Source organism: Mytilus edulis, chromosome 1 (genome assembly GCF_963676685.1).
Source record: "Mytilus edulis chromosome 1, xbMytEdul2.2, whole genome shotgun sequence".
Lineage (NCBI taxonomy): Eukaryota > Metazoa > Mollusca > Bivalvia > Mytilida > Mytilidae > Mytilus > Mytilus edulis.
The window spans coordinates 16724502-16740342 of NC_092344.1; the positions used below are offsets into that span (position 1 = coordinate 16724502).

At 31.4% G+C, this 15841-nt stretch overlaps 2 protein-coding genes across 7 annotated transcripts in view; both read right to left on the reverse strand.

The window, feature by feature from the left end:
• The window catches only part of LOC139525068 (caspase-3-like), a 108335-nt gene that overhangs the window by 44680 nt on the left and 47814 nt on the right, over positions 1–15841 (reverse strand). For 2 of the 5 annotated variants that reach the window (XR_011664880.1, XM_071320263.1), the window contains exon 1: positions 1435–1564. The exons of 1 other annotated variant lie outside the window; for it this stretch is intronic. Coding sequence is in view for 2 of the 4 variants with exons in the window: in XM_071320263.1 (XP_071176364.1) it covers positions 1435–1440 (6 nt within the window). In the remaining 2 variants the exon portion in view is untranslated. Of the gene's footprint in view, positions 1–873; positions 966–1434; positions 1565–2096; positions 2214–15841 lie in introns of those variants that run through there. 2 more of the 5 variants (XM_071320254.1, XM_071320274.1) reach the window with 2 other exon arrangements.
• LOC139525136 (caspase-6-like) lies at positions 5247–14341 on the reverse strand. Of its 2 annotated transcripts, none has more exons than XM_071320324.1 (6): positions 14065–14341; positions 12582–12662; positions 11292–11530; positions 8334–8518; positions 7186–7330; positions 5247–5887 (listed from the first exon to the last, which is right to left on the reverse strand). In XM_071320324.1, the coding sequence occupies exons 2-6, from the start codon at positions 12590–12592 to the stop codon at positions 5658–5660; spliced, it is 810 nt and encodes a 269-aa protein (XP_071176425.1). In that variant the 5' UTR covers positions 12593–12662; positions 14065–14341; the 3' UTR covers positions 5247–5657. The 2 variants fall into 2 exon arrangements, with proteins under 2 accessions (XP_071176425.1, XP_071176428.1); XM_071320327.1 differs by having other exon boundaries at positions 14254–14337.

The following is a 15841-nucleotide window of genomic DNA, read 5'->3' on the forward strand; positions in this document are numbered from 1 at the left end:
GTGGTGAAGTTGAAATTACCCCTATATAAACGGACGCCATCACGAGTTTGTTGAATGTTAGGGAACATCCGCTTCACAGATGATAGCAGATATGTTTCAATTGTCGTACCTACAATCCAGTGCACTTTTCCTCGAATGTGACCTTCCGAATAAGACTTAAGACGGAAGGGCGAACGGAAAACGGACGGACGGACTGACGGACGAACGAACGAACGTACAAACGGAATCATAGACCGATAAACATGATGTCCATAAATGGGGAATAAAAAGCAAACCCAATTTGAAATTATTTAGTTTGTGTTTACTTATGAGAAGAAAGGAATATACAATTAACAACTCGTAACCGGAAATCCGACTTTGGTCAATTGAACTGTTTTTTCGTGAGAAATATGAAGGTTAAAAGTCATACAATTTAGTTTTTATTTTAATATCCTCTGAATATATGGTTCATAATGCGTTTGTTGATATTTGATGTATTGTATTGATTGTATTCCAGTGCCCATTTAAATAAACCTAAAAGGAGATCGTACCGCGTCTTCATTTGGACAACAGTTTTATATTTCACTGAACATTTGAAAAAAAATTATTTGATAAAGCCATCAATATTAACCACGAAATTTGATACCCTTCGAATAAAAAATTCCTTGGTAACTAAATGAATAAACTAGTTTTCTATGAAATTTATAAAACAGACAAATGGAATTCACGAAGTACACAATTATTTGGGGGTTCAACTTGTCAACTAACAATCATGCTTGGAAAAAATTTAGCCTGAATACAACTTCTTACTTTGATGCATAGCAACAATGTGATAATCAATTGATAAGAAAAAAAGAAATATATATTGACAGTGCGATTAAAATAATGAATTACCTGCACTAGAAAGCTGGTGTAAATTTCCGAGAAGTAGACGGAAGGAGGAAATAAAAGAGAACAACATAAACTTAAAGTAGATAATATGAATGTGCAAAATTTGACATTCAAGAAATGAAGAATTATAAAGGCCTTTGTTAAAATAGTTATTGGTTTATTTATATATTTTGGAGTGTTTTATGACGTCTAATTTTGTTGAACTAGTATACATTATTGTTGAGGGGCCAGGTTATACCTGCTTCCAGGTGCTAGCTTTTATCGCTTTGTTAAACACACATAGGTGCATCGGTTGGTGACCGGTCTTTTGTCGGTTGTTGACTCTTTGATTTATTCTTCGTTTCCATTCTTAATTTTTTTTGTTAACAAAGAGTTGCTAGTAAACACATTAAAAAAATAATTGTTTACATTTAGCTGTCGACTATCTAACAGATACAGGGATTGACTCACAAATTTGTAAACTTCCTGCTTAGTACAAAAAAATATTTAACCGATGAAAATCAGTAAATTTTATCAAAGATATTTTTTCTACATATTTGATTGTTTGACATGAAAAATACATACGTTCATCTAAAGATTATTTCTTCATGCACCAAAAAATATCTCGGTTATTCCAAGAAAAGATGTGACAAGTAAGGAAACATTCGACTTAAAATAAACATAACTCATGTCATAAGTAGTTTAAATGTTGATTGGTTAAAAAAAGATATGTATATACCATTGTTCAACAAGGTTTTTCCATTTTAAAAACTAATTACAAGTAAGAAAACTTCAGCTTTTTAATATCATCTAATTGTTTGTGGATTATCTAAAAAAGGGTGGGTGTGAGTTTCCGATACAGATACATATCAAGATTATTTAGTTGGTTTAAACAATAGTATCGTTCATGCAATAGTCTTGAGACATTCACAAACATTTATTCCAAATAGTATTATGAATAAAGAATATGATTATCTAACAAATGTTAAAGCCCCAACTTTTCAGCATGTATCATTTTATATTAGTTAGATAGGCATGTTTAAAGACTTTAAAAATAACTTAAATTATTTCAGCTAGATGGTAGCATCTTATATGACATTGTCAACTTCCAAATGAGGTTTAGTCATGTAAATTGTAGATCACGTAAATTGTAAAACAAAAACAAACCGCACTAAAAACAATTTATATATCAAAAAAATAAGTTATAAATTATTATGCATACTTCAAAGGTAAAATATATAACTTACAATTTCAAATATTGTGTAAATAACTCCCTTTGCTTTCTCTGTATGCCTTTTTATGTTTCTTTGATACATATGACGTGGCTCTGTACTTAAACATCCCGTCATTGTTTTATTGTGCTATGTTAAATTTTTGTATTCTTGTCTTTCATGTTTGCTTATGTGCTTTGTATTTATATCTTTTTGTAATTCTTTGTTATATTTTTTTTATTGTGATTAAGATTATAACACAATGATGGCTGCTGTACCGCTATTTTTGACATTTTTATATTCTATGTCTGTATGTTTTTTTCACATTAAATGTATCGTTATCAATAGACATGTTACGAAAAGGTATACTCACGACGCTGAGGTTGACAAATTACACTTTAAATGTGGAGACTGCGTCAAAACACAAAAGAGATTACCTGTGTTTACATTGAATATTATTTAAAAAACTGTACTGGTCCTTTTGGCAATTCTGTATGGAACGAATATTCAATAACATTTGTACCATAAAAAATATTAGAAATAGATATTGATAAATTCCATAATATATTTTAACAAACTCTAATGAAAAAAAAAACGGGGGACAGTCTTGTAAATGCAGTAGATGTTCGGGGCAACGGAGACACATGGTACATACGTGTGTGAATTCCTCAGCGAGCCCTAAATAGACCTTGAAAATAATCTTAGGTAGTATAATCTGTTTTATACCTACTCTCGAATATAGATGTAACGGTCATTTTTATATAGTTATGTAAAGCAAAGAAAGGAGTGTATGTATGTATGTAGGTCCATATGTTTGCCACCTAAATTGTTATCTAACAGGGTCTGTTTTAAAACACCTAAAACACGATTTTACAATTTTGAATTTTTGAAATACTAAGGCTTTTCTACCTCAGGCATAGATTGCCTTATCTGTATTTGGCAAAACGTTTAGGAATTTTGGTCCTCAATGCTCTTCAACTTCTTACTTTATTTGGCCTTTTTGACTTTTTTGGATTCGAGCGTTACTGATGAGTCTTTTGTAGACGAAACGCGCGTCTGGCCTGTATACAAAATATGGTCCTGGTATCTATGATGAGTTTATTTTATACAATTTCAACTTGAAATATGTTGCATTATAGTTTTAGAAAATTTACTCCCGGTCATATAGATTCGAATGTATTATTTTCTTCCTTTATTTAGTTTAAACATATTTGTTTATTTTTCAACTTATATTTATTCCTTCCCACTTTGCGGGTGCGAGTGCTACCTTGTAACGGCTCAATTAGCCTGCTCTCTTTCGTAATCTACAAGGATGTCTTTAGCGTTCGCAAATGGTGTCAAGGGAGATCCGAAAACTCAGTCCCTGAAATTTTCATCCCGGAAAGGGAGTCGAACAAGGAACAAACCACTACACCACGGCTCACTGTATTTCCTTCCAACTTTGTCTTAACTTAAACAGTTCTCGAGAAACAGTTTCAGCTTAATTTGTGTTTTCTTTATGAGGGGTTTGTGATTGATTGATTGTTGGACGTCCAGTGGCAAATATTTCAATTGTCATATAGGATGTCACATAATAATGTAGATACATGTGATTTGAATTATCTAAAACGCACATGATTTAAATTTGACCTATTTAAATCTATAATCAGTGTTTTGACACCGACCCCAAATTTAAAGTTTAATTTGTCAACCTCAACGTCGATAATATACCTTTTCGTAACATGTCTAATTTAATGGATTTTGATGCGAATGTCAAACAAATGACAGGTTAACATAGCTATTAAACCAGGTTCAATGCAACATTTCCAACATAAGAAAATGCCTGTTAGTGTACCGTGTCAGGAATATGACAGTTGTTATCCATTCGTTTGAGGTGTATGAGCTTTTTTTGCCATTTGATTAGGGACTTTCCATTTTGACTTATCCTCGGACTTCAGTATTTTTGAGATTTTAATTTCTTTTCACACACACACATGAACACGTTTTTGGTCTATAAGGTCGTAGGATTGCTGTATCATTGACGTTTAATCTACATCTAAAATGACCGTTTGAGACTTAAATCCATGTACACTGTTTGGAGTCCACAGTATCAAAGGAAATCGTGTAAAACGCCAAAAACATATGTCTTTTTCTTGAAAATTTACATATACATGCTGCAGTACATAGTAATAGTTTGTGTATCTATAGCAGAGCAATGTCAATATATGGATCAAACAAAATTGCTGAAAAGTAGAAATCGATGCAGAAACGAAACTATTACAAACAATATCTGGGAGAGGCTATACGATATAACCATGTTAAAAATGCTAAATGCATCATTTTACTGTTTCTGTACACTAATGTAAAAAAACAATACTACACGCCATACTGTGAAATGATGAATGATTTGATGAAAGTTGGATCACTTTCAGCTGAAAAACTGCTATGTAGAGCTGCTTTTATGCTGAATTTAAAAACATACAGTTTAGTGTATAACGACAGAGAAGAACAAGAATGTGTCCCAAGTACACGGATGCCCCACTCGCACTATCATTTTCTATGTTCAGTGGACCGTGGAATTAGGGTCAAAACGTTAATTTGGAATTAAAATTAGAAAGATCATATCATAGGGAACATGTGTACTAAGGTTCAAGTTGATTAGACTTCAACTTCTTCAAAAACTACCTTGACCAAAAACTTTAACCTGAAGCGGACGGATAAACGAAGGCACAGACCAGAAAACATAATGCCCCTCTACTATCGTAGGTGGGGCATAAAAAACCAATATTTTTTTATTGCCTTGAGTTATGATATAAAAAAATATACGAGCATACATGTTTGTACACATAAATATATGATAAAACATTTGGTATATTAAAACATTCTTTAATACATATTTTGCAATTTACTTTGGGATTTGAAACTTTAGCTTGAATGTAAAAACAATGCTTTGGTCTTTTTGTTGTTAAATCATCATAATAAATAAGTAAATTTTTATAGAAAATTTTAAAGTCGTTGAAAAATATTCTTAGATTTTAATAACAATTGATCAATAGATTTGTCCTAAAAATCTATTTTTGTTGCCGAACATTTTTTTTTATTTCATAAGTTTGGTAGATTTATAATTTATCTTGTCCAATTGTTTATAATTATATACAGTCCACCTCCAAAGTCCCCTTGTAACGTATTGATTTGAAACTAAGTATATCAATCAATCAAATTATCTTTATTAATGAATTTCATTGACAATTTTGACAGGAGACAGATTAGCTTAAGCAACAACTTCTTGTATGTAAATCAGTTTTGTTCTACATGTATTGTTTTTTTTTTTTTTTTTTTTATAAAAAGACGATTTATTTTCATTTTACAATAAAATACAAGTAACACTAAATTGTTTACTGATAACATCATGTTCACCAATTAAGGAACTTTTAAAAACTATTATATAATATTATATATCTGTGATCTAGATTGAATTTCTAACGCCATGTATCAAAAATAAGTGTTGTATCAGTTACTTCTAAATAAACACAACTTTTCCCCACCATATAAATAATATTTTCATATATCAAATCAACATTCATTTCTATCTTATTAAAGTTAAAAGCCTCGCTGAAGTTAATCGTGTGTCATGTTCAGATACAAATCCTTCGTCAGGTGTGATACAAAACATGACATCTGTCTTATATCTTTAGTCGCGTCATGACTAGGCTCAAATTGCATTACTTGACAGTTTACTCTGGTCAAAACACTGTAGAAATCATCGTCGACACCCATGTTCTTAAGCTCATCTATTAGATGTTGTAAAAATGGTGATGCGCTCTCTGTTTGTTGGAATGATTTTTCACCTGTAAATTAAAATTGAAAAAAATGGTAATACATATTTCTACAGGTGTTGGCTTAAAGTAAAATCAAATAAATGTTGTCTATCATTTTTGGGAAATGGATCTAATTCAATCAAGGAAACGTGTTTTAAGAAAGTAGCATGTTTTGGAATGTTCAACTATAACTCTGGTAAAAGGTCAATTGAAGGAATCTGTCTTCCTTATCATTGTCAATTTCAATATGTGAAAAGTTTGGGTTTTGCTCATTGTTTATCAACGATGACATATAGTTGTTCATTTTTTAGTCATCTAGTCTTTTATGAAGAGCTGTCTCATTTGCAATCATCCCTTATCTACTTTTCTTATCTCTTAAGCTTTATAATTGAAATTCAAACTTAAACTCACAAAATTCTATAAAGGAGCATTCAACTTGAATTTTTGAATTTAAGTTCTTTATTTTATCGGAATTTGGGGAAATATTATATGTAATTCTTGTGATTATTCTTATCAATGATTAAATTTACGATATTTTGTGCAAGTAATTTGCTAATTTGGGGAATTGTTTTTTGAATTTTTTTAAATCGACTGTAACGGCTGTTAAATCCTCTTCATTCTAAACGTGAGGATACACACGTTTTAAAGGTTGAAATAGGGTTACAATTCCAACTTGCAGTGCGGTGAGAGTTATTTCATCTCTTTGCTGAAGGTCTTATTGTAACTTTGAAAAGAACAGCAATAAAAGTTGTGGTAGGGGTAGCAGAGGTAGCCTTTTAAGCTGTCAAAGGTTGCATTAAGAGTCTTAGGATAATTCAAGATTTGATGAAGATACAGGACAGGGGAGACATGGTTTATCAAAACAGTATGGGCAAAGTCATTTAGGAACAAACAATAATTTACCATGTTTCAAAGATATGCCTTCTTAGATAAATGTCAATTTCTTTATATTAAGATAGAGCTAAAATCAGCAGATATAATTTAAAGCTATGGCAGTCAAACTTTAAATAAATAAATCAGCACTTTAGCCGACGTCTTTTGGAAAAAGTTCGATACCAAAACTGCCGAAACTGAGTATTGCTCACTTTAGAACAAGAGTTTGATGTTTCATAGATAATGTATGTCAACGCAAAAATATTCTATGAATTACGGTGCAGGAAATGCTTACCCATCTGGAGCACCTGATTTCACTCCCGGTTTTTAGTTGAGTTCGTGTTGTTTCTTATTTATTATTTATAACTGTTGATGTAAATGTCCTTTGGTTTTGTGAGTCCTTGTTTACTCATTGGTTTTGATTGTTATTGTCTTAAGAAATATTTGGAACAAACCTAATGCTGTAGAATAAACTGCAAGAAAATCTGCCTCATTTGGTATACGAACAACTTCTACACCTTCGGAAACACGAACTTCTTCCTGTACTACTTTTTCATAGCCAATGCCAGCACCACTATTTGGGGATAATTGTCTAGACGCCTTATAAGAAATGTTTAGACATATGTCAGTGTGGTTTAATAAGTCGAAAAACAATCAAGGTTAACACCATTATTCATGTATACTTAATTCTTTTAGTCAGTAATAACCAGTGCTAACACAATAATTTATGTATAATCCGTCTGAAATTCAGTACAACAATGGTTGATATGCAAATTAGTGTTGCGGCAACCCAAATTGGTATCAAAATATAGTGAATTAAAAAAAATCAATTTTAAATACATTATGAATAAACATATACATTTTAGGCTCGTAGTGCATGAAGTATGTATTTAGGTTTCAATTTATAAATTAACTGTTTACAAAATATTGAATTTTTACAAATACTAAGGCTTTTCTATCTCAGGCATAGCTTACCTTAGCTGTATTTGGCAACACTTTTAGGAATTTTGGATCTCAATGCTCTTCAACTTCGTACTTTATTTGACTTTTTTCAACCTTTTTGGATTCGAGCGTCACTGATGAGTCTTTTGTAGACGAAACGCGCGTCTGGCGTATATATAAAATTTGAATCTTCGACTTAGGAGCTTCAATGTCCTTCTGATATCTTTTGCATCTTTTTAACTTTTATGGAGAAAGTTCAAATATTGAAGTTAGGGATTTTGTTCCCATAAAACTTGATACGAGGATTGGATTTGAAGTTGTACCTATAAAATTTCACAAAGGTCTTTCTAAGACTGATTATGACGTATGTACACTAAATCCGTTGGAGATTTACAAGCTGATAGTCTGAGAGAAAATATTTGACTTGAAAATTGTTATTGTCTTTGACATACCTTTTAGTACATGTGAGTACTCTTAAATCGATATTTGGTGTCTTTACTTTAGTTGCTTTTTATATAGACAAACCAAACAGAAATATAGCATCTTAGCATACTGTTGTAACTCTTAAAGACATGTAAAGTTGATGATTGCAAAACAGGGTGATGAAATTAACTTATCAGAACATTATTCCGGTTTGTTAATAAATGATATCATTTCATACCTGAAAAATAAAAATTTTGGGCTTCAAAATAAGTTCGGCACAGTTTTCTGCACTGAAACAGCTCATGATACTGTCAACTTGAACAGCTTGGTCCTGGGCATACACACTGTCAGCATTACCATGTGTCAACATAACTATGATTAGGCAGTCTATCTGTTCTATTTTCTTAGCTAAGTTACTCTTTACTGCAAATGAACATACAGTTGTCAGAAATACACTATGCTTTACACATACATAGATAAAACGATAGAAAAGTCCGAAGAGTAAGTATGTGCACACAATTGAAAGAGGAATTTATCTGGATTTATATCCATACTAGTTGCTACCTTGGATAATGAATATCAAATTTTCGTTATAGCACTGAAAGTTAAATAGAACAGAACAGATTCTTTTTGAGACAGTTGATCAATTACCGTATATTCAACACTCCTCCTAAATAATATTTGTTTAATGACTTCCATTCATCATGAAATATATAAATCAACGAATAAGATAAATAAAATCTTTTGAACAAGAACTGTAGAGAATATTTGTTTTTAAAACGAGGTTATAATGCACATAAACCTTTCTACATTCATTGAGAATCAGCCGTTATTCGTTGTCACGCGGTACTAGTTATAAGGAAGACTAGATTGGGAGCTGTAAATTGAACTGACATATCCTGCAGCCTTAATGAGACAGCATATCAGTGTTTCTTATCAATCGTCTTTGAGTTATTCCAATCAGGTATTTGTTTGCCTTTCTAAACAAGATATTCGTTATCTTTACATAATCAGATATTTGTTAGCTTAACCTAATCAGATATTTGTTAGCTTAACCTAATAAGGTATTTGTTAGCTTTACCTAATCAGGTATTTGTTAGCTTATTCTAATCAGACATTTGTTAGCTTTACTAAATCAGATATTTGTTAGCTTTACTAAATCAGATATTTGTTAGCTTTACTTAATCAGATATTTGTTAGCTTTACTTAATCAGATATTTGTTAGCTTTACTAAATCAGATATTTGTAAGCTTTACTTAATCAGATATTTGTTAGCTTTACTTAATCAGATATTTGTTAGCTTAACCTAAATCAGATATTTGTTAGCTTAACCTAAATCAGATATTTGTTAGCTTTACTAAATCAGATATGTGCAAGCTTTACTTAATCAGACATTTGTTAGCTTTACTAAATCAGATATTTGTTAGCTTAACCTAAATCAGATATTTGTTAGCTTTACCAAATCAGATATTTGTTAGCTTTACCTAATCAGATATTTGTTAGCTTTACCTAATCAGATATTTGTTAGCTTAACCTAAATCAGATATTTGTTAGCTTAACCTAATCAGATATGTGTTAGCTTCACCTAATCAGATATTTGTTAGCTTCACCAAATCAGATATTTGTTAGCTTTACCTAATCAGATATATGTACTGTTCATAATCAGATATTTGTTAACTTGACATGCTGTGATATTTGTACATTTTATCTTAATTATGTATTTGCTTGTTTAACTTTACCCAACCAGATCTTTGTTATTTTCACCTTATCAGATATGTGTAAGCTTTTCCTAATTAGAAAAGAGGGACAGTCAAACTCATAAATCGAAAATAAAGTGACAACCCCATGGCTAAAAGTGAAAAAGACAAACAGACAAACAATAGAACACATGACACAATATAGAAAACTAAAGAATAAGTAATGCAAACACCACCAAAAACTGGGGGTGATCTCATGTGCTCCGAAAGGTTAAACAGATCCTGCTCCACATGCGGCACTCGTCGTGTTGCTCATGTATAACAAATCAAGTGAATACATGTAGTCTAATTCGGTATGTCACATTCACGAAAGGAAAGGGAATTGTAGTAAAGAAGAACTCTTAACCTATTTAAATTTGTTAATTTTACTCTAATCAGATATATGTTTACACGTTTTCTAATGAGATATTCGTATACTCTATCTGATCAGATATTTATCATTTTTATCTAATCATATATGTGTTAGCTTTATCTAATCATATATGTGTTAGCTTTATCTAATCATATATATGTGTTAGCTTTATCTAATCATATATGTGTGTTAGCTTTATCTAATCATATATGTGTGTTAGCTTTATCTAATCATATATGTGTTAGCTTTATCTAATCATATATGTGTTAGCTTTATCTAATCATATATATGTGTTAGCTTTATCTAATCATATATGTGTTAGCTTTATCTAATCATATATGTGTTAGCTTTATCTAATCATATATGTGTTAGCTTTATCTAATCATATATGTGTTAGCTTTATCTAATCATATATATGTGTTAGCTTTATCTAATCATATATGTGTTAGCTTTATCTAATCATATATGTGTTAGCTTTATCTAATCTAATATATATGCACACTATACCCAAACAGATACATTTTACCGTATCAGATTAAAGTACATTCAAAGAGTTATTTTTCACTCAATCTGACCAGATATTTGTACACGCGACTCAAAAGTTATGTCTAATATCTGATCTTTTCATTATCTTCAATTTTTTTTGATAATAACATAAACGGTTTTCTACATCAGATGCGCATTTTGACAATCAAAATATATTCAGTGGTGCTCGAGGCCAAAGCATTTGAAAATCCAAAGCTTATTACAAGATGAAGAGCTATAAACCAAAAAAGGACAAAAAAGTAAGCCAAACCGGGCAAGGATTCAGAACTATCCAATAGGGATATACATTCCTTAATTAAAAACATGAGTGCCCTTGATGTTATTTTTTCTAATGCAGACTAATACTTAAAGGAGTTTAAAGAGGAACAAAAGGGCCACTCAGTTAAACATTAGCTGTTACAGTTAATTATGTTTGATTTGTTTGACCTATCGATTTTGCCATTTGATTAGGGACTTTCCGTCTTGAAATTTCCTCGGAGTTCAGTTTTTTAATGATTTAAGTTTTTTCTATCTCTTCTTCATATTGCACTTTAGATCTTACTTTCACTGAATTTGTTCTCCATATTCTCCTTTGTAACATCCGTTAGAAGAATAGTCTTAAAACCAAGGTCCCTGAATATCTCTTCCAGGGGTTCAGCTTCATTTTCAAGGCTGCCAGGACGATCAGGTAAGCGTAAGCGTCCAAGAAATTCTGAGTTATTGATCACTACCGCCAAACCGGAACGAATAGTATATCTTTCTGCATCCAATACACCTCCAGATATAGAACCTGTTGTTGACCTACCAACGGAAAAAAGAAAAAATTATAATTTTACAATTAATGCCTTTTTCCTAAACTAATGTTTTCAAAATGTCCTCACGTTCTAATTTACACATTTGTGTAAACATTGAACGACAAAATTTCTTCCTATGTGACGTATAAATTTTGTGACGTCAAACATGCGAAGCAATGCATGTATTTTTAATTTGGTAGATGCTTTTGTGCTTTTTTGAAAAATTGTTTGTTTTAAGATTGTAACACAGTGATGACTGCTGTACCCATATTTTGACTAATTTATTTATTATATCTGTTTTGTTCACGCATCGTTGTAAATATAACGGAATTTGATGAGACCCTCCTAAAAGTGAGAGGATTAGCGCTATAAAACCAGGTTCAATCCACCATTTTCTACGTTTGAAAATGCCTGTACCAAGTCAGGAATATGACAGTTGTTGTCTATTCGTTTGATGTGTTTTGTCATTTGATTTTTCCATTTGATAAGGGACTTTCCGATTGAATTTTCTTCGGTGTTCAGTATTCTTGTTATTTTACTTTTTGCATAATTTGAACATCGGCTCACACTTAATACAATATAAAGAATATTTAAAAATGTCCCTTTATATCTATTTTAAATGCATATTACATGTGACAATTTAATATTTTTTATGTATTTTGTTTTAATCGCAAACTCATGTGAGGCAAAATTGATCTTGTGAAGGAGTTCTTTACTTTTCATAGACGACTATATGATCAATCACAGCAAGTTTCTGTTTTCAGATGTGTGTGATTAAAAGTATAACTAAAATGGAAAAATACACAAATATATATATATAGAGAGAGAGAGAGAGAGAGAGAGAGAGAGAGAGAGAGAGAGAGAGAGAGAGAGAGAGAGAGAGAGAGAGAGAGAGAGAGAGAGAGAGAGAGAGAGAGAGAGATTTACAATAATTTTGATTTTTGAAATTATGCACTTAAAGTGGTCTAGTTAGACCTTCTCCTTTATATGAAAATATATTTTTAGGGATAACGAAACTCGAAGTAATGGAAACGAGATACTACAAACAATGTATTTACCTTGATGTCATCGTTTACTTCTGTTGAACACACACCAATCGACACACACTTGACAGATACCCAAATATCTCAAATAAGCTCCTTGATATTGCACATTTTTAAAAAAATAAATAAACAATTACATGTAAAATATACAGCAAGACCCCGATTTGATTTAATATCAATTTTAACAAGAATATTTCTAGCTAATTTTGAATCAAAAGTACCCTTGCAGAAAACGTGTAAATCTGTTATTAGCGGCGGAAGATGCCAATAAATTATACTACTTTACACAATTTTTGGTAAATTGCAGAAACGCACATAAAATTTATGAAGTGATGAAAATTATATAACAACAATCTTCAGACGTTAAATGACAAAAAATTGAATATCTTTGAAACCAATCATAGATTTTTGTTACGATTCGATATTGTTATATTTATAAATTTACTGTGTACAAATTTTTGAATTTTTTTAAATACTAAGGCTTTTCTACATCAGGCATAGATTACCTTACCTGTATTTGGCAAAACTTTTAGGAATATTTGTTCTCAACACTCGTCAACTTCGTACTTCATTTAGCATTTTTAACTTTTTTGGATTCGAGCGTCACTGATGAGTCTTTAGTAGACGAAACGCGCGTCTGGCGTATATACTTAATTTAATTCTGGTATCTATGATGAGTTTAATTATACACAACAATGATTGATACATCAAGAAGACAAGTCTTTTTTTTAAGTATGAAAAAATACGTTCCTCTTACATAGATTTGTTAATGAAGCTGTGTCGGATAGAATTTGACCGAAGGGAATTCTTATACATCTTTGATAGATGTTGTTAAATAAGAATTTTGGTCTGCTGTGGACGGTTTTCACATCAACTCTTTTTTTATCCACCTACTTTGAGTATAATATCAACTAGCAATACCTAAACAGATGTATTAATGTTCTTTCGGATAAGGTTGATTTCTATCGACGCAGCACAATTGTTAAAGGAAATATATCCTAAATGACTTTTATATGTACCAACCGAAATAATTAGTTCTATACAGGGGCGGATCCCAGCCATTTTAAAAAGGGGGTTTCTAACCCAGGACAATTACAACTACATGTCCCCATTCAATTGCATTGATCTAGCCATTTTTTACTATAAACATAAGTATTGACAGGCTCCTGTAAGCAGAATCTTTGCTTAAGACATGTCACATATGAAATCGAAACAGTTGTCATTCAAAGATATGTATTAATCTTGTGACAATGTGTAAACTTTTTCCGAGAAGTAAACACGACATGAAAATAAAATCTCAAACTACAAACACAAATTCAGAGAACGAGACATGACCAGGAAATAAAATCTAAAAATAGGTTATATTAATCTACAATGTTCAACGTTCACAAATGGTTCAATTGTTTTGTTTTGTTTAATCCTATATATTTTGATATTTTAATAAACATTATATTTTATGAAAGAATGATCGTTCAAACATAAATTCTAAATATTTTACCTTTGTTTAACCACTAAAGGGATGAACTGCGAGGGTCGCTACCGTCCTTTGAGTTAAACAATCCTTGGTCGATGTTAAACTATAATTAGTATTCGTGTATATCATGTATATCCTACATATGAATTTTACATTACCCTGTGTTTTAAAAAAACCCCAAATATGTTCATTAAAAATTAAGATTATTCAAACCTGCACCAGATATTTCTATCGTGATTTTTCAAGAATAAGGTGTGACAAGGAGATAAACGTATTACTAAAAACAATCGTAGTAAATACTAAAAATAAACATCAGTTATATTAAATTTAGAAAATATGTCTTCGATGAAAATATGCTTTCCTATTTCTACAATTGATTATTATTTATTCGCGACACATTGTAAAATTTTATTTAGACTGACCGAGGGATTAACACACACAATTATTTATACATACTAAGTAGATGCAATGTTTACTTTCACTTTCAAATTATCAAATACAAGGTTTTTTTTATCAACTTAACAAAATTTCTTTTAAGTATTATCTGATGGTGACCTAGGGTTCCAAGTAGGAAGTAAATCAAGAGGCTCGATTTCATCAGACAGGAGAAGATTCATAGATAGAAAAAAAACACATAAAAGCAAACAGACAAACATGCGTTGAAAATACAGTAAAATCAGTAAAGAAACGTAATTAAGCAACAGAAACCCAGATAATAATTTATTTTGACCTAAAGTGTCCTGGAATGTTAAGATTTTCTGCTTCACTATTGAAATTTTAAGAAAAATAATTACATTTTTCTTAATTTTAGAATAAGATGAACTTTTGATAAGTTAAAATAACAAACTCACTAGAACCCTTTCGTTGATGAAGTCATGTTGATGTCACTGAGATGTCATACCACGCCAATCAGTCAGATTTTTTTATTTAATTTTGCTTCCTTGATTGATTGTGTCAATGAACAACATGATGTTGATTCAGCACCAAACCAAATTAATAGTTAATAAAAAGGGAAAGATTCAGAATATAGTCCGACCTGGGTAAAGGGCAGAAATTTGCCTTGCCGCTGAAAATGATTGTATGTTGATATGAAATAACTTTTTACTCGTTCAGGGACAACAAACAGAACATTCAAATACTTGAATCAATGGCTTTTTAACGTTCAGCGAGCATAGTCCTTTTTTTCTGCAAGAGGCATATGATGTAATTTCCGAATTCCGAAGGAAAGTATATGCGCTTAATTACATAGCCATATTGACCGGGTACGGAATTTACACTGGTCTGTAGATTTGATACCTGGCGAAGAGTACCAGGTACATATATGAATGTGCAACGAATTAACCCATCGATTCACATGTTTGAATAAAAAAAACACCAAATGAGGCATACACATATTTCAGACAACACTCGACAAATGATGCACATATTTGAGACGACAAATGCCAAGTGATGCACATGTTAGAGACGAACAATACCAAATGATTCACAGGTTTGAGATAGCAAGTGCCTAGTAATGCATATGTTTTAAGACGACAAACACCAAACGATACACCTGTTTGTTATGACAAATGCCAAGTTATGCACATGTTAAAGATTAGAAATATCCAAACCCTGCCATTCCAAAACTATGACTGTAAGACAAGGTCCATCCCCTTATTCTTGCATAATCAGTACAATACTAATACTTTTTTTTACTGTCGCAGGTGGCGGCAAAGCAAGTAAACTTGAATTTTCAGATGGTGGCAATGCTAGAACAGCAGCATTTCGGAGGACTTTCTCCCATTGAATGACGCATCTAATA

Coding starts and splice junctions, on each gene's coding strand:
- LOC139525136 (XM_071320324.1), bottom strand. Junction 8,519..11,291: donor GGAGAACAAATTCAGTGAAA/GTAAGATCTAAA, acceptor GTTCATTTGCAG/TAAAGAGTAACTTAGCTAAG. Junction 5,888..7,185: donor AGTTTATTCTACAGCATTAG/GTTTGTTCCAAA, acceptor TTTAATTTACAG/GTGAAAAATCATTCCAACAA.